Here is a 23,203-nt window from a genome sequence, read left to right on the forward strand (position 1 = left end):
CTTTCCTTTATCACAGGCGGTGGTGAGCGCAGAGTGTGTCCCCTTGGACCAGTTTGTGGAGCACTTACTCCCCAGCCTGTTAAGCCTTGCATCGGATCCTGTGCCCAACGTAAGGGTTTTGCTGGCCAAAGCTCTAAGGCAGACGCTGCTGGAAAAGGGTGTGTGGACCATTTTTCTGAAGTTGTCCCTTTTTATCGTCATTGAGCAGCAGCTAGATGTCCACCATAGGAAACTGTAGCCATTATGGGATAGCATGCTTCAGGTTTATTATCTGAATTCATGTATTAACTTTTATGTGTATTTTATGGTATGTGTAAAGTACGGAGATCAATGTGGTTCAGTTTTTACATTGGATAAACATATGCTGAGATGCAAAACATTATATCATCTTCTAGAAGTGAGGGAACTTTTGCCAATTTTGAGTTGTGATATGGAGATTATGGAAGGTAGCAAACGTAAGCCATAAGTACAATTAGGTTTTAATGCTATGATTTTGTGGTCAGTAAGAAAAAACACACTGTCCAACCTAGTCAGTTATTTTCAACCTGAACAGGAGTTAATGTAAGATGGAGTCCCTTGGATAGTTCACTTCTATACCACACATACAGGAGAGTATCTCTAACCTGCCCTGCCACTTCCCTCCCATTCCCCACCCACCTCCCCTCTCTCACCCACCACCCGTCTCCCACCCACCACCCGTCTCCCACCCACCACCCGTCCCCCACCCACCTCCCCTCTCTCACCCACCTCCCCTCTCTCACCCACCACCCGTCCCCCACCCACCTTCCGTTCCCCACCCACCACCCATCTTCTCTCACCCACCACCGTCCCCACCCACCTTCCGTTCCCCACCCACCACCCATCTCCCACCCACCTCCCTACCCCCACCCACCTCCCTCTCTCACCCACCACCCCTCTCTCACCCACCACCCATCTCCCACCCACCACCTGTCCCCCACCCACCTCCCTCTCTCACCCACCTCCCGTCCCCCACCCACCCCTGTCCCCACCCACCTCCCGTCCCCCACCCACCTCCTGTCCCCCACCCACCCCCTGTCCCCCACCCACCTCCGGTTCCCACTGTCTGTATCCCCACCCCACCCTGCCAGCAGCCTTCTTCCCTTTCTGCATTCCACACATTGCTAATTCTTTTGTATTGGAAGGAAGGAAAGATAATATATTAAAACTTTTTTAGTTATAATTTTTTTAAATATGCCTACCTATTCTTGGGAGTCCACCTTTAAAATTTAGGAAAAACTCTTTAATTAAAGCAGTGTTATCATTTTAATGGACTTACATATATGATGATTCTTTGAAAACTGATTTATTGTCCTGAGATGTGGTTTAAAAGACCCCAAAAACGAGTGTGTTTTAGAACACAGTTCATGGCACACGTGATTCGAACTCATGTTCTCGCTCTCTCTCCAGCATACTTTAGAAATGCCGGTCACCCTCATCTTGAAGTCGTTGAAGAGACTGTGTTAGCTTTGCAGTCAGACCAGGACCAGGACGTCTCCTTTTTTGCTACCCAAGCACCAAAGCGGCGGAATCTTACCAACACTACCACTCTGGAGAAACAGAACTAAGCACTGTGGTCACTCACAACCTGGTCATTTCATGCTTGGCACATACCGCTCCCCATAACCGTACCTGTTAAGGGAGGCTAGGCTTCTCCAACTTTGAGACCAGGCACTCAAATGACCCTTTTCCTACCTGCGGCCACAGGGACTGCACTTGGGATGGGCGCTAGTTGCAGGCAGCACTTCGCCCTACCTGCCTCGTGTGGAGTCTGCAAAGGTTGTAGAACCAGGTGGCTAACTGGGTGTGGGGGTCTCCATAGCATCAGATTACCTGTGAGTGGTTTGTTTTCTCTATTACAGACTGTATTGTTGAAAGCCCCCCCCGAATAGTCTACTAGAAGCTTTTCAGTCTTTAAAAGACTTGCACATTCGGCTTCCCTTATGCTTTCCTATAAAATATAGTTTATGGTATTATATTTTATTTTTAACTGAAATACTGTACATATGTGAATAACTTGACAGGAAGAAAATATATTAATGTAATATTAGCCTCCTATCAGTGAACAGAAGAAATACGTCATTTAAATTTATGTTCCACTTTGAGTTGCTGCAAATATAGCCCAATTTGTTTACTTTGAAAAATGTGATAAAGAAATCTACTAAAGAATGATTTATGGCAGTCTTTCTAATGTACGTTTGTTAAAAAAATCCACTTGGAACTTTTCCTCCAGCCCTCATCCCCTCCCCGTCTTACAGAAACTGTAGCCATAAAGATAGGTATTGGCCTTTGATAGAGGCATGAAGCAGAGAGATTTTTCGTTCTTCTGTGGATGTATTGTGATATTACTTAAGCACTCGGGAGGGAAACTGATCCTTGAGATACATGGATATTGACTTTATAGCTAATGCTCTAGAATCTTAACAAAAAGTAGGAAACAACCATAGTCCTGACCAGTCCATATACTTGCCCACACATACCAGTGATTCAGAGTATTAAATGATGATACTTCTTGAAACTGACTTAAGTATACAGAACTTAAATCTCATGCTTTTAAACATTAGGCCAAGAACAAGATGCTATAGAATTTAAACAGATTTTTCATTAATAATTCAAGGTTTTATATACATTGATTAAATTCTGCATACATGTCTGCCCATGTTATTTTTCTTGTTTCTGTGTTTATCTTGTCCAAGGTTAGCGTAAGGGACGGAAGGAATGGTTCTTCGGGCTCCAAGATCTGCTGCCAAGGGCATGTCAGCTGTTTCCATTCTTCCCTTGGATCTTTTTCTTGCCTGTCTTTTCTTTCTTTTGGTTTAAATAAAATTTCTGGAGCTATGTAATCAATTCCCCCCCAGTTCTGTCCCCTAAATTCCGTGGAGCTGCTGCTTTAAACAGAAAGGAAGGCAGGTCTACCGTGGCAAAGAAGATAAGGTGTATGTATGAGAGTTTCAAAGTGTGACCCAGGGTCTCTTTTTGACAACTTCAGTGAAGAATGAGTTAATACATTGGCGGCTACTTATTAAGAAAACAAGAAAACTCAGTCCTCTTGTTTTCAGTACTTCACTGTAGTAAGAGATGGGGGTGGTGGTTTGCCTCCGTAACAAGCAATTTAAAATTTTTTTTATTGCCTAGAAATTAAGATTGTCATGTTGTTAAAATCTGTTGATTCAGCAACACAAGTAGAATTTTTCAACTGCAATCTTGTATTCTGGGCAGAGCTTAATCTTCCATTAAGAAAAAAAGATTAGCTCTGTTCATGTTGTGATAGGTAGAATTTGCGCGCCCAATCAAACGTGCTTGCAGACATTCTAAAGACTCTGGTAAATAACCTTTAGAGTTTCCGTTTGTACATTGAAAGTTTTCTATGCTATGAATGCCTTTCCAATGCAAAGATTTTTTTTTTTACACTAAAGATTTTTTTATGACTAATTTCTCTGCAAAAGTATGTTTAATGTCACATTTTATTCTCCTTCATGGTAACAATGGAGAGCTTTTCATGGGAACCAGGCTGAGTGTTCGCGATCTGACCATCACATTTGACCATCTGACAGAGCTTCCTGTTTTATTCCAACACCCGCCTCTTGGGTGGATTAATGCAAAAGCACGAGATGGGTTTCTCATGGTTGAAGCGCCCTTGGAGGTTATCTTAACAGTAGAGCCCTCCCAGCCTGTCATCATGGGACATTCCCCCTTGTTTAGTGTTTTTGTGGCATCTTTCTCACAGAATTTGAGAGCATTTTCAAAATCGATGGATTTTTGTACAGCTTTGCCAATTTTCAAGGAGGTCTGTCTCCCACTTGCGGAGTGGCCAAGTGCAAGTGCCGAGGTTTTTTTCACCACCAAGTCGGCCCAGATCTGCTGAAAGGAGTAATATTTTTGCAATGTTTTTTTTCCATTCATGCTAGAAATATGATTTTTAAACATGACTAAAGACTGCACTTTACAACTCCAGTGATGATTTAGAGCGTTATTCACGCATAACTCCTCCAGGTAGTTGGCTCCGAATTATGCAAAGATTGTATTTTAAACAGACAGGGAGAAGAGGTCAGAGTTACTTAACAGTGGCCAGAAGGCACCTCGTTTTCCAGGTTAAAGGAACTAACGTTATGAGTAGTTTGGAAGCTGCGAGGTGGGACGTGGTGGGAGCTGGGCCGGCGGAGCGGAATGGGGCGCGGGGCGCGCAGCCCCCAGATGACCCCTCTGTGTTGATCTCAGTAAAGCTTCCGATTATTTTAGGAAGCGCCTGTGCCCTTTCCCCCAATTTAAGACCCGTCCTTTGTTAATTGTGGGGCCTCGGCCGGCCGTCTGGGAGGGGGCGCCGAAGGCGGGGGCGGGGATGACGCGCGGCCACCGCGTGCAGCGGGGATGACGCGCGCCGGGGACCGGCGGTGGGCCGTGCGGCAGGCGGTGGAGGATGCGGCGGGCGCCGGCGGGGGGCGGGCGGCGAGGCCGCCAGGGAGAGTCCTTCGTCCGGACCCCGCGGCTGGGCGGCGGGGCGGGTTCGGCGGGCCCGCGGCTTCTTGCCGCGCAGCCCCGGGCCCGCACCCACAGCCGGCCCCGCGTCGGGGACCCGCAGTCCGCGAGCTTAGCGCTCGACTTGGCCCCAGACGTCTTCGTCATGCGGGTGTTGCTGGAGGAGACCAGTGAGGTGTTCCGAGTGACAAACTGCCGCGGCGACATGACTGTGCTCGAGCTCAAGGAGGAGCTGGACCTGATCGCCGGCATCCCCCTGAACCTCCAGCGGCTCCAGTACCTGGACAAAGGTGGCCCCTGCCCTACACTTCCCTCGCCATGTGTACTCCGTCGCGCTAGGGCGCCCAGTCTCCTGAGCCTGCGGTCCCCGAAGGGGACCTTGCCCCATGAGGACCCCAGATATCAAAACAAACCCCAAGCTCCTGGGGACCCCAGAGGGAAAAGCAAACCCTGGCCACCTAGGTACTTCCGGGTCCTAGACTGATGGGTTCACATCAGGCCTCAAGTCTCAAGGCAGAACCCCACTCCACAACCAATCCTGCCTGCATTAGGGCTCCCAATCCCAAGGCAGCTGTCTAGTCTGACCTGCCAACCTGAGCAACTCCCGCCCATGTCAGGACCTCGGACTCCAAAACAGATGCTGCCACAGCAGGACCCCTCGAAGCCCAGACCCTCAAGCACCCCATGTCTCCACCAGGGCCCCAAGTCCCAAAGCCAACAGTGTCCACACAAGACTGCAAGCCTGAAACAGAGCCTGTCCTTAGTGGGACCCCACAACCCAGGGCAAACCTGCTCCCACCAGGACCCCAAACTCAATGCAAACTTCAGGTCCCCACGCTGGACATGTGGACATCAGAACCCCCAATCCTCTGGCCTGCCACATCCACACAAGGACACCAAAGATCGAAACAAACCTGCCCACTTCAGAACCCCCAAACCCAGAACAAACCTTCCCAAGGCTGAACTCCAAATCTCCAGGGTAACCATGACTGTCTCAGAACCCCAAATCCTCTGGTGACTGTGTCCATACAAGGACGCTAAAGCTCAGAACAAATTATGCCCACTTAAGGACCCCCAAACCCAGAACATACCTGCCCAAGATTGAACCCCAAATCTCCAGGGTAACCACGACTATCTCAGAACACTGAATCCTTCGGCAATAGTCCATACAAGGACGCTAAAGCTCAGAACAAACCGTGCCTACATAAGGACCCCCAAATCCAGAACATACCTGCCCAAGACTGAACCCCAACTCTCCAGGGTAACCATGACCACTTCAGAACCCCGAATCTTCCGGCAACTGTGTCCATGCAAGATGCTAAAGCTCAGAACAAACCCTGCCCACCTCAGGACCCCCAAAACCAAGAACAAACTTGGCCAAGACTGAACCCCAGATCCCTATGCTCTCCATATGACCATCAGAACCCCGAATCCCCCAGCAAACATTCCCACCGATGAACACTAAAGCTTGAGACAAACTGAAGACCCCATATTTCTATGCAAACCATGCCCGCATTTGAACCTCAAAACCCCCAAGCTACTCCTGCCTACAACAGAAACCTGAATCCCAGAGCAGACTCTACCCAGATCGTGACCCTAAATCCAGAGCAAACGTGCCCCGTTCTGAGCCCTCCAATCTCTAAATAACCACTTGTGCATCGGATCCCTAAACCATCAGCATCAGCTCTCTGTGTACATAAGGGTGCCAGAGACCAAACCGAACTCTGCCCACATCTGAAAGCCAGACTGCAAGCTCACCATGACCACCTCCACCAGAACCCAACCCCAAGCAAAGGGTCCTCATAAGGGCTCCAAAGCATGAGACAAACTCTGCCCACAACAGGACCCCAAAACTCAAATCAGACCTACACACATCTGCACCCCAAATCTCCATGGAAACCATGTCTACAACAGCACTCCAAGGTTTAAGCCAACCCTATGTAAGGAAGCCAAAGTGCAAAACAAGCCTTGCCTACATGAGGACCCCAAAACTCAGAGCAAACTCTGCTTCTATTTGAAACCCAAACTCCTCAGTCAACCATATCCACATCAGAACCCGAAATTCTAGACCAAACCCTGTCTACGCTAGGATCCCAAATTTCAGAGCAGAACCTGTCGCCATCAAGACCCCCAAATTCCGGGGCAGGCCTATCTGATTCCTCACCCCCAGTTACCACAGTACTCAGGGTTACATCAGAACCCCAAATCTTGAAAGAAGTCCTATCCATGCAAGACTCCACATCCCAGAACAGACTCTTCCCACAGCAGGACTCCCAAACAGAAAGTAAACCTTGCCTTCATCAGAACCCAAAATCCATAGCAAACTCTGCCCTCGTCAGGACCCCAAATTTCAAAGCAAACTCTGTCCACATTTGAACCCAAATTCTGGCACTAACCCAGTCCGTATCAGAACCCCGAATCCACATCAGGAGCTCAAAACTAGCCCAACCGGAATCGGAACCCAGCACCCAAAGCTCACTGGCTAACTCAGGACCCCAAGTCCCCCTATCCAGATGAACCCCATGTGGGAGGCACCCAGTGGGGGGCAAGGACCCTAGAGCCCAGTTTCTCCCTCCATCAATCTTCTTCCATCAGCCTGAGGACCTGGCCGTCCCTGTCCCGATCCCTACAATATTTACGATATAAGAACAGGATCAAATACCCTGGGCTCCATCATCTCCCCACCCGATTGAAATCAACGCAAAAACACTTCAAGAAAATGAAGATATAAAAACCTGTGTGGGCTGCTGCACAGAGAATGTGAACAGCCGATACTGCAGACTCACTGCAGTTACACTGCAGGGGCAGGAGCGATGGAGATAGACAGATCGGAAAGCAGCCTGTCTCCACAGCTCCGCGCTCCCAGACGCTGCCCTTTGGGGGCTCAGTTTCCTAATCTGTAAGGCTGAGCCCTTTGAGCTCGAGAATTCTCAGTGCCACTTCTGACTAGGGAAACTCAAAATGTACACGGAAGGCCGAAGTACCATCCTTTCCTCTCTTTGACACAGACGAAACGTTTTTTGCGACGTATTTATTATGCTAGAGGATTATTTGGAAGATGCTTTGGGGACATTTCTGGGGCTTTATTTGGAAAGACATAGATCTCAAACCCAGTCTGTATTTAATATGTTAAAAATGGTGTGAGCTCTTGAAGGACTCAGTCCCAAAACAAGTCATTTGAAAGTTACGTATCCTGAACTACAAATGTCTGGCACCCTTTCTGTTCATTTATTTTCGCTGGTGAGCTATGCCGAGCTATAAATTCAAGAAAGCTACGAGGGAATGAAAGAGATGGAATGACTTAACACTGATGTCACAATCCTGTCAGTCAGCAAGCACTTAGCAACTGTTAGAAGCTTGACCTCCTTGCCGCTGGAATCCTTACTGTTTGATGGCCAACAGAGAGAGAGAAGGTGTAACTATGATGAGGGAAGAAATTTGGGCTTCTGCCTATAAATAATGGGCTGACGCCTCTGTACCCACCTCAGAGGTTGCCGGGGGAGATCAAATGAGATAATGTGTGTGAAAACCTTGAGAGAGACAAATCTAAACGGAGTGAGCAAATTCATGGGGGAGGTCGCCCTCACACATCTGTTGTCAACTCTAATAATTTATTTAGCTGGTGATAATTAGTATTTGTCTAAGCCCAAGGCGGTGGCTGCCTGCCTGTTAAAAAAGAATGCTCTGATTTCTCTAAGAGCTGTTCAGTATGTGTGAATCACGCTCCTGTCTTTCTCAGGGAAACACAGCTTTACTCAATTTTTTCCAAGTTGAGAGGAAGACAAGTTGTCTTGCTTAGACTAATTACTCATTATCCTCTGTGTTGGAACCACAAATAAACCCTAATGAACAGATTTGCTAGTCACTATTTCCTGTTTACATCTACCATCTGGAGTTTCTGGTAACCAAAGGTGCCAATGGAGCCTAGAGTGACAAGTGACAAGGATGGGAGTCCTGGCCTGGCCATTTACTAGGGGACCTGAGATTGCTCATCAGCAAATGGAAATGAGACCTAGCTTGTCACGAGGATTAAAGAACGTAGGTTAAAAAAAAAAAAAAGAATGTAGGTAATTAGTACAGGCACTTAGTAATCACTTGATCACGGAACCAAAAAAAACTCATGAATTCCACTCAGAATAAATGATCATCCAACCTGGGAAGAGTGGAGATTTGACATTTGTGGCATTGCTTGTGACAAAATCAAATTATTCTATTACGCAAGATTATAGGTAGCCATGTAAGAAAATGTGTATTTAAAAAGGTAAATACAACTCTCCTTTCTTATAATGCTCTTTCATCCTCTATTTCTGATGGTCTTCCCCAGAGTCTGAATTCATGAAGTGAGAGTAGATCCACCCCATCCTTTCACGAGTAGGGGGCTGTTCTGGGTGAAACCACAGAGTTCTAACGTCCCCGATCCGAATTATAGGGAATGTCACCATTACGATTCTTACGTAACCATAGGTTCTCAGCTGGACAATTTTGTCACCCAGGGGCCATTTGGCAATGTCTGGAGACATTTTTTGATGGTCACGACTAGGTGATTGTGGGTAGAGCCCAAGGATGCTGCTAAACCCCCTACAAGGCACAGATGGCCCCACAACAGAGCATGACGCAGCCCAACATGGCTGAGGTTGAGAAATGCGACTGTAGACTGTCATTTGAAAGATCCAACAAGTTTTTGTCGTTACTTCTTTAGCCAACTAATGGTGCTAACCAGAATATTTCAGCTTAACATCTATAACTTGTGTGACTACATCGTGCCGTGTCTGCAATGTACAGTTACTTCAACGTTAAGTTGTTCTGTTTGTAGAGTTTGCCTCATAAAAAGACTTTACTAACTCATGTGTTTTTTCGCAATAGGATGAGTTATAATTACAGAATTTTATAAATTGTTGCTGTTTTTGTTGTTGTTGTTGTTTTTGGTTTTGGTTTGGCTTCTCTTTGAGCTGAGCCACATTAATTTGCTAAAAGATTAACGACCACAAACAGATGCATGTGGAGTCATCAAATGAGATTAGTGCTCAAGCTTCTAAAATGATCTTTGTGATACCGGAGGTCAGATAATCTCTTAACTTAACCGACGTAATAGTTTATTTTTAATACCCAATTTCTTTTTAAAAAGAAAAAAAATGATTCCCTGTAGGCATTTTGATGGATGACACCACACTGAAGTTCCATGATGTCGTTCCCGGTGGAATTATTTCATTATGTGTCTGGCCGTATGATGGATGGACGGAACTGGTTCTGGCAGCTGCAGACGGGGATCCCAGTAAGGTGTTTTCATGGTTCTTTAAGTGGATTTCATACCTCATGAAGCAATTGTGTGTGTGTGTGCATGTGTGTGTGTGTTAGGGGGTGGGGGCGGAGGATCACTTCATCTTTAATGGGAATATTTGAGTAAGAGTTTCCCAGTAGGGAAGGACAACAGGACTTATACCCTAATGACCAAATACTGTATTGAGTGTTTTACTCGCTGGGGTTGTGATTTCACTGTGCTCACTTTTTCGTGATTGATAACCTGCTCCTGCCCCCAAAAGGAATCAGGGCAGCACATTTTCTAGTCACGTGTGTATTTTGTCAAGTTGAAAACCTAATTTAACCATGAGTGAAGCATGCTAGGTAAACTCGGAGATGTGTACCAATGGGATAGTGCAATCATCCTAGCCGGGGTCGGCCCCCCACCGGGGTTCAAGACCATGCACTGCCCGGGTACACAGCAGGTGCCTACTTTTTGTGAGACCTTGCGCTCTGCTGCCAGTTGGGCTCTGGGCTGGGCAGTGGTGGGGGTCAGGGGGCGGAAACCAGGTTTTCTACCCAACAGTGAAGATGAATCACTCAGACACAGGGGGCAAGTGTACGTTCTTTCTGGAAAGTAAATTCGGCAAAGAGATGAGCTTTTGGAGAAGAGGAGACAGTTTACTTCTGGCTGGGAAAGGGGTCAGGGGAGGCTGGGTGCAGGAGAGGTGTTGGGATCAGGTCTGAGGAGGCAGGGACAGAAACGAGGGAGGCCCCAGGTCGGCTGTTTGCAAGTCTCTGCCAGGTCCTTCCCCGGGCTACCTGTCACCACTGACCGGGTCTATGCCTGGGCGTTCTGGCTCTTGCTCTGGGGTTCTTCTCTCCCATCTTGAGCAGAACTGTCATCACCTCTGCCTCGTGCCCTGTCACAGTTTGCCCCTCCTGCTGCCCCACAATGGAGGCTGGCATCAGGGATAGTGTCCCTCCCGTGCTTGGAGGCCTAATTCACCACGCAATAATTCCAGTCTGGGTTATTCTTTACCCGATAGCCAAGTTCAGAATGTTCCAAAAGTGAGCAGAGACAATGGGCCCAAAAATAGATCGGAAGGTCAGAGTTCCTCAGGTCTCTGGAGAAGTTTGTTTCCCTCTGGGGAGGCCATTTCGTGTTGGCTGGGGTCTTCCTTAATGGTTACAACCACCTTCCTCTGGACACCCAGAAAATCTATTTTTCTCTCTTCAAAACATTGACAGGAAGAATTTCCTGCCTTCTGAGCCTGACTGATGGTCAATTCGTATTTCCGGGACATGTTTAGAACATCAAACAATGTCCTCTTCTGGGTGCCTTCCAACTTCTCCGTTAGGGTTTGCCCCTCTCTGCCCATCAGCCTTACTGAGGCATGCGAGCAAACCTTCCCTCAGGAGCGTCCTGTCACCCACCCAGACGGGGAGCTGCACGTCTGAAACAACTTGACTCACTGTGTGTCACTCTGTGTCTTGCCCAGCTATCTTGTCTTGGTGTCACTGAAGATTCTTTCTACCAAACTGCAAATTCACAACATCTTACAGAGAAGCAGCGGAAGAAATGGATAGCTCAGAGAGCGTTCGTGGCGCTGTATATTGCTTCACACAGAGGCCACCTGGAGGCTATGCAATACCTTCTAGAACACGGTAATTCTGATGGGCAGCTGAGTACGGTCAAGAGTTGGGGTCCTTTGCAGGTGGAGAGGACAGACTGGCTTGTTTCCCTGGTCCCTTCAGCAATGGTTTCCGGGACCTCAGTCTTATCAACCACCAATTATGGGCCACCTTGGGCCACTCAGCAGTCCCTGTCCGAGGTGTCCTAAGGGACATGCTGATCAGAGGCTGTGTCCCCTCTCTTGGCCAGGTCTCAAGAAGATTCTTTCTGCTGTGGGGAGATGAAACTTTCAGGACACCAAGGCACAGGCAGAGCTGAAAGGGCTCTCTGGCTTCCATGTCAAACCAGACACACTGCTGGGGGTGTCCCCAAAATGTCTGCATGCTGTCCAACCAGCTGACGTTGGGTTTCTACGATGGTGCAGGGGCGAGCCCCCAGCTGGCATCATTCTGTTGGTGGTTGGCAGGCTGGCCAGTCTTCTTTCTCCAAGCCTTTGAATGACTTCCCTCAGGACACAGTCACCCCAAATCCTCTTTTCATCTCTCTTCCACCAAAGTGCAAGTTCCCCCCACAGCCCGCCCTGCCTCTCTGTCTCTCGCTGTCAGCCTTAGCCTGCATTGTCTCCAAATTAAAGGGCTTTACCTGATATTCTGCAGGAGTACACTTTATCGTCCCTGGATATAGGATATTTTTGGGAGAAGAGGCCCACTGATTGAAAGGTAGACCATTCAAGAACAATAGACAGTAGTTGCAGACAGCCCTGGCCCTGGCTTCCTCGGGAAAAGGAAGAACGTGTGCCTGTCTTTGGTCAACGGTTTGAGGCTCAGAAGGGGGCCTCGCCTGAGGCTCTCCCATGTCAACTTGCCTCCAAATTAGACCGCTTTCTTTCCTGCCTGTGGCCTTGACCCCAGCCTCTCTCTGCTCAGTCTTCGCTTTTTTTTTGTTTTGTTTTTTTGTTTTTTTTTGTTCCCACTTCCACCCAGCAAGATGGGCAAACGTATCCTGCTTGGGCAGGATGATCGGGCCGTGCATCTGTGATGGATACAGGTGTTCCTGACTGTTCTCTGCTGCCTCTGCATTTCACCTGTTGTGAGAGGAAAGCTAGGCATTCCACAGCCCAGCAGTCCTTAAAGCTCATAAAAAGTCATTTTCACTCTGATGGAACTGGGATGTATTTGAAAGCACCAGTTAAAAAATTACAGACAGCTTTGCAAAGTTTTCTGTCCTTTGCAGACAGCAGTTACAGAGAGGCAGAGCGGCGAGGGCTGGGCCTTCCGAGAGCCAGTTTACCACTTTACCCCACCGGCCCGCCATAGCTCATAAAAACTGGTTCCTGGAATGTCAGCTGCATGTAATTGAATTGCCTTGTTTTCTGTATCATGATATTTGTTATCCAGAATTTGATTCGATTCAACAAGTCCATATTGGACACCTGTCATTAACCCATCCATCTGCGGGGGGCAGTGAGGGATTCAACTGAAGTGAAATCTGTCCATGAGTCAGGCCGTCCCAACGTCTGTCATTTCCCGAGCGTCTATCGGCTGAGGCATCGCGCTACGTGCTGGGGGGCGAGGACAGCAGGGATCAAAACAACTGTGCTCTCTGCCCTTGTGCAGTTTATGAAGGGAAGTCAGCAAATGATCACAAATAATTAAGTCCATGGTCAGTCGTGCACGTCAAGTTCTGAAGACGCAGAATGTCTACTGAGCATATACAGCGGAATTCCTGGGGAGGGGCTGGGGGAGTTTCCTGAGGAAGTGAATGAAACCTAAAGCCGGACAGAGTTAGCCCGGGGATAAAACAAACAAAGAGAAGATGAGAGTGTTGGTATCCATTGGCACAACATGTGCAAAGGGCTGGAGGCAAGATGAGGGAGCAGGGTATATGCAAAGGAGAAAGTTGGAAGGCTGGTACAATCGAGCATGGAGGGCGGGCTGGAAGAGCTTTGGTAGGGGTAATGCTGGATGATAAGGGGGCGGGGGTGGCATAGATCAGTAAAGACCTAGAACGTTACCCCCAAGGCAGGCGATGTCAGCAGTGGGATTGGAGGGGAGGGGATGTGGGCATTTTAGAAAGATCGCTGGCTGCCATGCAGGAGCGGCCTGGAGGTGAGGCATGCTGGACGCTGCAGGACACAATGCCCCGTCCCTTTCACTCCATGCTGGGGAGGGGACTCATGCATTCTCCCATGCATCCCTTTCATAGCCTCAGCCCCTCCCAGGCTGCTCTTCTCCAATGTGTTCCCGAAAGTGCAGCTGATGGCCAGTGCTGTGGCCTCCCTCAGCCACCTTTCTTATTTTACAGGAGCCAACTGTCTCGGCAGAACCCCCGTGGGCAGGACACCCCTGCACGTGGCTGCAGCCATGGGCCAGTGGGACTGTATAAAACTCCTGCTCAAGTACGGGGCCTCCGTCAACAGCAAGGACGCCAAGGGGATGACCCCCGTGGCCGTCTCCCTCCACCTGAACGCTAAGCACAGTGCACGACAGTATAAGATATACAAGATGTTCCCCTTGCACTGGGTGCGGAAGTCAGAGAGAAAGGGTCCGACGGGCATGAACGCGACCAAGGCTCTTCCGAGAGTAACATCTGGGTCTGGCTCCAAGAAGAGCAAAGCTGAGCTCCCATTGGGACTGTCAGCTCGTCAGAGCTGATTTGGGTAACTTTTCAAAGAGTTCAGATCCATGGTGGCCCTTGGCGAGCAGGAGGGCAGAAAAACATGGCAATTAATCTGGATCAGGCATTGAATTATCTGTCCTGTTTGAGGATGACTTGGGGAGCGGGTTGATAGAAGCAGGTGAGTTGTGTTCGTTTTGGAATCCATTACGGACGGAAGAGGCTCGAGGCCAGCCTTTAATTTTAAGCTATTTGTACATCCCCCAACAAGGCTGCTTGGGGTGACGGGAACCAATTATCTCCTCCCCCGTCTGGAGACCATCTAATGCACCAGCATAATAGAAGTAATAGCAATAATGAGAATAGCGCTGTGGTTATTGTACAAAAACTCTAGTGCTGATAAATGTCAGGAGGTCGTGTGCAGTGTGGGCTGTGAATTTTGGTTTGCAAGACTCATGGAACCCAATGCTTCCACAGCTAGTAACGTTCCAGAATTTTCCCTGAGCCACCTCGGAGGGGTCTGCTGTTTGAGTGGGGGTTGGGGGGTGGGTTGAGGTTGGGGGAGAAGTGAGCAGCGGAGAGTTTGGTTCTCCAAACGCATTCTCCATGGGAAGCCTGATTATTCTTGTTGAAAGGTGACACACTGGCATTGACTTCAGAGGAAGTGGTTGAACAATGGTGGATGGTGAGCTCTCAAGGAGAGACTGAGAGCTGGCACTTTCTTTCCTTTTGTCACATCCCCAGTGGTCCAAGCACCCCTCCCCTCACCCCTGGCCAACTTTCTCCCTTCCTGCTGGACCCAGCGTAGCTCCATCTGCTTTCTATGCAGCGCTTTCTATGCTTAATTCTAAGCTCCATATCTCACAAAAGCTATAGACCTGCAGGGGCCCAGACTGCCATGTGGGTGAGTGAGCTGCGTGTGGGAGACGAGAGGGAGAGGTGAGGACTGGGGCAAACTGACATGCACACCCCTGTCTGAAGAGGGCACGTGACTCAACTCCAGCCAAAATGTGAGTCAAATGCTGCTAGGTCTTTCCAGAGCTTTCTAGAGCTGGGAATCTGGCTTTTTGATATGATTAAGTCCTGATTTTTCAGTGGTTGGTTTGAAAAGTTTTAAGTTGCAGCACACCTATAGGGCGGCCCACCATTGTCAAACTCTAACTGTTGCACAGGGGACAGTGATGGAAAGAACCTTAGGCTCGTTGGAACATTCCTTAGCTCCGTGGCGGGAATGGCCATGGGTCCTGCCATGTATGTTTTTCTAAAGCCCTATATCCTGATGGCACTTCCAGAATCAGTCGGTGTGGTTACCGCCTCTCGACTGCTGAAATTACTTCTGTTTTAAAGTGATGGAAAATGACCGTGAATCCTGGCGCCGTTCTTTCCTACTTCGATCCCAATAACTGGATGCAGCTTCTAAATTAAGTGGCCACATTTCCTGCTGTCATAGCAAGTAAGATCTGTGTTGATGATGTGGCTCTACATTCAGTAGACATGGCTGTACCCAGCTCAGCAATCTGTTTGACAAATAATAGTCAGGAGAAAAATATAGTTTAGCATCAACTATGTCAAAACTGAGATCTTGTTTTTGGCAGGCATTCTCCACAGTCAATAGGCAGATATTAAATAACGCTATCCAGTGGATCAATTCATTTCGCTAATGAGGTGTGTTGAGGAAGGGGGGAACTTGGGCACCCTTTTAACTTAACAAGTGGCATTCCTCAAAGTCACGTGTCTGCCTGGAGGTTTGCTCCGCCATCTTTGCTGTGAGAGCCAGCCGCCGGACGCTTGTCCACAGAACTCTGCAGGCAAGCACTCTAGCTTCCTATGCCCCCAATTCAATTAAACACTTGGCCCAAAATTAGGCAAGTTCCAAACTCTCTGTGGTGACATTTGCTCAGTCTGTGGCAAGGCCATCTGAACACTCCTGGAGGTCCCCGGGGCTCTTCAATTCAGACGATCTCAGTATCCTATCTATTACGTTCAGACAAGCCTGTATCACATATTCCATAAAATATATCCAGAGCCGTAAAAGTGTTGGTTTGCAATTGGTCGCAATCATGTTAACATTTTGTAGATATTTCATTAAACATTTATTTTGAAGGATTTTTTTGGTCATACTTTGGAGCCAACAGAAAAAAAAATTTCAAGGGGGTAATCTCACACATTTTTGTAGGACCCTAAAATCCTTTTAGGCCCAAGGTACTGGGCATGGTCTTTAGTGGTGAAACAGCTGTGGTCTGCGGTTGTCCTGGACCTCACCTGTCCATGGACGGGATGGGCTTCCTCTGGGAACAGAACTTTGGTCAGTCTCCTGGTTATGCCGTCCAGCTGCCCTCTCCTTGTCTTGTATTTCCCGTGAGGCTGGGCTCCCAATAACCGAGTTAAGAGCTGCTGAGTTTGGGGTCAGTGTGGATGGACCTCACATCACATCTGTGGCCTGGGGGGGCGGGTTCCTTACTGCTCTGAGCAAAGCCTTTCTGTAGAAAAGGATGGAAGGTACTTGTGCCTAGTCCCTGAGGGTATTGGGAGGGCCTGGGAGGTAGGAAGCACTCAAGCAAGACAAGCTGACTGTTGGCATCTGACAGCGGGGTTGGAAAACCTTACCGAGGTCGTGGGCTACATTGTTGATGTCTGAGCAAGAGGGAAGATGAGAGAACCATTTGTTGCCTTTCTCGGGCTCTCTTAAGTTCTTATCACCAAAAACTGGTGCACTAACCCTTTGGGCTCAGTGCCCCCATGAAAATGCCATGGAACATTCTTGGATTTCTCGGTGGCCACGTGGAGGAGGAGGCCTTCTCAGCATCTCTTTGTCAGCCCGGAAACAGTCTTTGGAACGGGGTAGCCCCCTGGAGAGATGGAGCCCTCGCTATAAGCAGAGGACGGTTCCCATGTTTCCACTTGCCTTGGCTCAGAGCCACGGTTAGGACCCACCTGGAGCAAACAGCCACCCCCCTCCCCTTGCCTTTTATCTCCCCCTGAGTGAGTTATAACGAGGTGCCCTGTCTTGTGCATATATTTAATTGTAAGTTGCCTCAAATCCTTTCTGGAAGTCAGTGCAGTATAAATTAGAAAGAGGTAACATGCACTGTGGTTCAGAGGATTTGAACGTCTTGCCCAGGCCTAGCTTGGCTGACCCAGCCTCTGGTCCCTCCACCTGCCCCATTGTTTCAGGGGTGGCCAAACAAAGACACTGAGTCTTAGTCTGCATCTGGTCTGTTGGCCTGGGGTCCAGCAACCTCCAGACCCTGGCTGTGGGTACCTGGGCTGCCTCTCTTGACCTCTGGACACCCCCCGGGTCTCTTAGCTCTACCCCAGTCTTTGGTACTTTGCCTTCTCTCTCCAGAGACTCATCCATGAGGTTTCAGCTGTGTGCCTGGACTCTGGCCCAATCCCTTGCTCCATCTCAGAACTGGATGCTCCCTTACCTAAAGCATATCCACCAATCAGAATTTCCCAGAGAGGCAGAAGGGCATCACAGTGGTGGCACCTCAGGGGACTTTAGGTGGCCCCTGACACTGCATTAAGTGATACTGAAACCTTTTCAAGTTGCTCTCCTTTTAATTCCAAAAAGGACAAAGTCTCCATTTGGTGCTAATATATCTTAGACTTCTCTCTGACCCTCACTAATCTCCCTTTTAAAAATACGCAAATTGAGCAGGCTTCCACAGGCAATGGTATTTTGCTAGGATTTAATAGCGTTGTTGTGTTCAGTATATTTGTGGGCCAGGATTCTATTCCTTTCTTCTCTCCCAACTAGTGTGTGACCTTGGGGACAAATGGTCACCTCCCAAGGGCCTTAGCTTCATGGGGCGCCATCATCTCCAGCCCAACCTGATGGTGTTGGTGAAATGAGATAACCAACATGATTCAGGCACTCAGGACCCAAAACCCTGTCGGTGTGGCCCCACCATGCCATGGGAAGGGCCTGGGCTCACGGTCTGGCAGATCTGATTTCAAATTTTTCTTTGCCACTGGCTGTGTACATTGGGCCAAGTAATTGCATGTCTCAGAGCCTCAGTTTCTTTGTCTGTAACATTCGGGCAATAAAACCTGCCCCTGTTATCACTGGAGGGATGAAATGCCTGGCACAGAGCAGAGACTTGAAAAATAGTAGCCATTATTATTATTATTATTACTACCACCACTTAATTTGCTTAAAATGTTTACTCACCGGGAATCAATAGCCTCCCGGTTTCCAGAGAGCCTCATAAATTTTCAGCCAACCTTATACAAGAAGAGTCTCCATCCAGAACTAATAATTCCCAAAGTGGGAGATAAATAATTTCCCCGAAACTTGCTGATTTGGGTATTAAGTACAGGGCTTCCTCAGCAACTTCCAGAAAGCCGTTTTGAACTTCAAACTCCAGAGCCAGTTCTGTAGGAGGAAAAAGAAAAAAAAAAAAAAAAGCTCTGAGGAGAGAGGAAAATTCCAGTCACCAGGTTCTGCCTCTGCAGTGCGCACTGACGCTGCAAGCATCCAGCAGAGGGCACAGAAACCCATTAACATTTAGAAAAACGCCGGTGTTTGTGTTCATCAGAAATGTCAGAGATGCAGCGGTCTGCACCACATCCAAATCTCAAGGGCAGGGCTCAGCGAGTAGGGCCACAGACAGGCTTTTCTGCCTGAGCCCCTGAAATTGTTCGCAAAACGTGCATATCTGCACACACACCTTTTCTGGGGGGACGTTCATAGCTCTCGTCACATCCTGAAAGTGTCTGTGGACCCCCTGCTCAAAGCTTCCAAAACCTGGGTACAGAACAAGGAGGCTCACCACAGCAGGTGTCAAATCAAATCTACATCAGGATGATGTCATCTGCTCATTTGGTTGATGTGCACCGTCAATTTAAAATTGGAAAAATGGTAAATACTGATAACATCTGGTGCTGTGATGTGCATGTGTGCATGTGTGTGTGTACATGGGTGTCTGGGAAAGGGCTCTCTCTCACACCGCAGAGGGGTGCATAGATCCTTAGAGCCTTGCAGGATGATGACCCCACAATAGGTATTCAGATGCCCTGACTTGGCCCAGCTGCCCCACTTTGTAAATCCATCCTGCAGAGACAAAACCCCAGGACACAATGAGACGTGTGTGTGAATGTTCACGACAGCTGTTTATGGTGGCAAGAGCCTGGGAACTCTCCAAATGCCCACCAGTGGGAATGATGGGGCACATTTTGCAGCTATTAAAAAATGACTTGATTTGTATGTATAGGCCAAGGGACAGCCACGAGGGGTGTCTGTGATGCGTCATTAAGTGAAAAGCAGCAAGTTGCCCAGGAAATGTATATGAGCTCATTGAATTGCAATTTTAAAAAGGAGGCAAATCCAATAAATGTGCACATACATTTATTTGAGCAAAAAGAATGTTGTCAAACACCCTCAAACTCAGCATTGCTGACTTTAGAGCAGCGGGTTGCTTCAGACATCTCTGAATGGTCACCACCAGCATGCCTTCTTTTTTATTATTGTGGTAAAATACACATAACAATAAAACTGACCATGAATGACATTTAGTACATTCACAATGCTGTGCCACCAGAACTGCTATCTAGTTCCAGGGCATTTCTTCACCCTGAAAAGAAACCCTGGGCAAATGGACAGTCCCTCCACCCAATCTGTGCCCCCTAACCCTAGATAACCATTAATCTACTTTCTGTCTCTCTGGATCTGCCCATTCTGGATATTTCATAGAAACAGAGTCATACACTATGCGGCCTTTTGTATCTGGCTTCTTGGCATGTTTTCAGGGTTCATCCATGTTAGCATATGGTAGCATATACCATTACTTCATTTCTTTTTGTGGCTGAATAATATTCCACTGTTTATCCATTTATCAGTTGGGGGACATGTGGATTGTTTCCACCTTTTGACTATTGTGAATAATGTTGCTAAGAACGTGAGTGTATAAGAATTTATTTTGAGTGTCTGTTTTCAATCTCTTGGGTATATACCTAGGAGGGGAATTGCTGGGTTGTAGGTAATCCTATGTTTGACATCATGTCTTATATTTGTAATTAAAATATACAAAAAAAAAAAAAAAAGAAGAAAGAAAAAGGAAAGAGAAGCCCCCCAGCTAAGTTCTCCAAAGTTTGAGAATTATGTCAATTACTGAGCATGTTCCCCAGGACAGACAATTGTCTTATTGAGTCTTTGCGATGCCCCTGACAGCCGGAGTTCAGAGTTCTCCCACCTTGAGCACACACCAGTGCAGGGAGGGCACAACGCTGGGTATCATTCCCCAGAGAACCTGGATTCAGTAGGTGGCAGAGCCTGAGGTTTCTAAGAAACTCCCCGAGGTGCTGGTCCCCGGTGGCTCTGAGCATGTGCTAGTCCACGCCCACTTTTCATTACGCAAACTGAAGCTCAGAGAAGTCAGCAACTTGCCCGGAGTCACACAGCATGAAAAACCGGCAGAGCGAGGCTGCCTAACCTGAGCCCATGCTTTTCACAAGCACCTGACAGTATTGAGCATGCTCACAACCCATGCTTCTGCTCTAGGGGTGAACCAGTCTGCTTGGGGGGACTTCCTGGCGGCTGTGACCTCAGTTACTCTCTAAAGGCCACTTTTTCCTGCTCGTTAAACGCAGAACACACTGGCACTCATCCTCAAAGCACTGTGGAGGTGCTCACCCAGAGCCCCGCCAGGACAGGCCACTGGGCTGGGCACCACCAGGCAGGGCAGAAAGCAGGGTGCAGGAGCAGGTAGTCAACCCCCACCGACACCTCCTCTTTTGTCCTTTCACAGCCCCACTGACCATCAGGACAGGCCCCTGGGGGTCCTGAGCAATTTTCCACCTCCCTACCCCCCAACTGGCGATCCCCCACCGCCACCCCCACCCCCGCTCTCAGTCAGATTCAGAAGGGAAACCCTCCCAGAAACCTTCCCCAGGCCTCTCAGGGTCGGTGCGGTGGCTCCCGCTAGGTGGCGCTGCTGCGCGCGGCTGATTCAGGTGGGCAGGAGAGGCAGCCACCAGGTGTCGCAGCGAGACCGCGGATCAAGTCTCGGGGTCTGAAACTTCAATCCAGACTTGGGGACCCTCCGTGCTAGCTTGAGGTAAATTCCATTTATTTTAATCCCCCAAAGGGAGGGGAAGTCTTGGACCTTCCTTGCAGCTGTAATGAACATTTTAATTAATGTCTCTATCACCCAGGAGGGACTGCAAGAGAACAGCAAGAAGGAATTTTGCCCATTTAGGTATTTTGAAACTCAACATCCTCTACGTTATTTTCATTGAGCAAAGTATCAACCACAGCCCACCGGGAAGGGCTGAGATTTAAAATGAGCATGCATTAGGGTTCTTATGTTTGCCAACTTACACCTTCAAAGAACGTCATGATTTATCTCCACCTTTCAGCAAACTGCAGTATGTTTCACACCTGGTTCATCTGACACACGGTTTAGAAATTATACAGAGGATGCCCCAAAAATGTATACACATTTTAATAAAGGAAAAAAAAAACTGTATTAAAATTAAACTAATGGGAACCACTTTGAGCACCTCTTGTAATTGCAGAAATCAAACGTGACTTGTATTCATCTTTTGTTATCGGTATATATTGAGTATTACAATTTTAATATGGTTTTTCCCTTCTTAAAATGTGTATACCTTTTTTGGGGGACCCTCTGCATTTAAATAATGAAAAATGTATCAGATCTGGTTTTACTCTCTTAAAAGGACTTGCCACTGGATTTAGGGCCACCCTGATCCAGGATCTCATTTCAAGATCCTTAATCACATCAGCAAAGACCCTTTTTCCAAATAAGATTACAGTCACAGGTGCGCCTATGCTTTGAGGGGCTACCATTCCACTCCCTCCGCTAGTTACGTTTGCAGTGTCAGTGTGGGGACAGAGTCCCAGAGAGCAGTTTCCAGGCTCTCGGCCTCATGTGGAAAGGTGCTGGCTCGGTTATTAGATGGCCATCAGCTGTGGCTGAGTGGCCATCAGCTGTTTCCAGTTAGCTATTAGCCACTAATATAACTGCCGTGGCTGCGCTCGCAAGGGGGTTGGTTGGTTGGCAGAGAAGCGGTGGGTCGTGTTGATCCTACTTCCTGTGTTTTGCCTGGCCACTAGTGAGATGGGGTGCAGGAAGACCCCTCGTGGAGGTACTTGTAGATGTTTGCTTTTGTGTCTCGACCAGCCGCCTCTGAGAATATAGTGGTGTGACTCCCCTATCTATGGCTCCGTGGGTGTTCCTTTTTGGCCTCACCGTGTCCTGCGTTCTTGTGTGGGGAGCGGGAGCTGAGACCCTGCGTGATAGTTAACCACTCGCCTGTAGGATTGTTGAGTGGCTGGGTCTCACGGGACTGGGACTCGCTGGACATGCGTATTTGGTGTTGTCAGCAAGCGGGTGGAGCTAAGACGAAACTACTGAGGGAGAGAGCTTTGGCTAGAACAGAGAAGGCGGCCCAGGACCCAGCCCAAGGGTCTCCAGTATTTTGACCTCAGCAAAGAAGGGAGGCGGGGCCTCTGAGAGCTGTAGGGGTGTGGTCATCAGAGAAAAGGACTCAAGCCAGTTGAGGGTAGAGAGAGAACATCCAAATTGGCAGCTCCACTGTCCTTGACAAGGCCCGTTTCAGTGGCTCATTGGGGACAGGAGTCCTTCTTGGGGGTTGAAGAGCCAGTGGCAGACTTGAAGGAGTGGAGACTGCAGGTGTGGACAAGCTTTCCGGGAAGTCTAGCCCCATGAAACCCAGGGAGGCTGTTGTTTTAAAGATGGGAGAAGGCAGCCGGTCGATGGAGAGGGTCCAGCAGAAGGGGAGGAACTAATGACGCAGGAGGGCGAGGGGCCAGCTCCAGGGAAGGGCCTGCGGAGGGAAGGGTCCTTCTGAGAGACCTGGGAGGGGGAGGGGTGCCGCTGATGGGTTTGGTGCTCACAGGCCTCTTCCATAGGCGAAAGGATCCAAGTGTCTCACCCCTCCCCTTTCCCAGGCCCAAATCCCCAAATCTGGGGAAATCTTTTCTACACTGAGACTTAAAAAACTTTTTATTATGGAAAAGCTTAACATGTATTAAAATAGAACCAGTACATCTGATAGCTGCTAACTTTTGCTATATCTGCTTCCTCTGGAGGGCCTTTTGCCAGAGTTGCGGACACTTCGCCCTGGAACCTTCAGTCTGACTGTTCTCTTACCACATACAGAGCCATTACCACACCCTAACAAACGAACAATCATTTCCAGATAGCGTCTGTGTACGTTTCCTATGGATGCTTA

The 23,203-nt window shown here is 48.4% G+C and overlaps 2 protein-coding genes across 3 annotated transcripts in view; both read left to right on the plus strand.

Annotated features, from left to right (window-relative positions):
* Positions 1-2,677, plus strand: part of LOC109456327 (serine/threonine-protein phosphatase 4 regulatory subunit 1) — a 66,079-nt gene extending 63,402 nt beyond the window's left edge. For both annotated transcript variants that reach the window (XM_019748568.2, XM_019748567.2), the window contains exons 19-20: positions 17-158; positions 1,429-2,677. In XM_019748568.2, the coding sequence (XP_019604127.2) occupies positions 17-158; positions 1,429-1,586 (300 nt within the window). In that variant the 3' untranslated portion in view covers positions 1,587-2,677. The remainder of the gene's footprint in view (positions 1-16; positions 159-1,428) is intronic.
* Positions 2,678-4,435: 1,758 nt separating this feature from the next.
* ANKRD60 (ankyrin repeat domain 60) lies at positions 4,436-14,483 on the plus strand. The gene is made up of 4 exons (XM_019748563.2): positions 4,436-4,784; positions 9,641-9,771; positions 11,235-11,400; positions 13,673-14,483. Exons 1-4 carry the CDS (start codon positions 4,436-4,438, stop codon positions 14,020-14,022), a joined length of 996 nt encoding a protein of 331 aa, XP_019604122.2. The 3' UTR covers positions 14,023-14,483.
* Positions 14,484-23,203: the final 8,720 nt, after the last annotated feature.

The sequence above is a fragment of the Rhinolophus sinicus genome, linkage group LG13, assembly GCF_036562045.2.
Source record: "Rhinolophus sinicus isolate RSC01 linkage group LG13, ASM3656204v1, whole genome shotgun sequence".
Classification (NCBI taxonomy): Eukaryota; Metazoa; Chordata; class Mammalia; order Chiroptera; family Rhinolophidae; genus Rhinolophus; species Rhinolophus sinicus.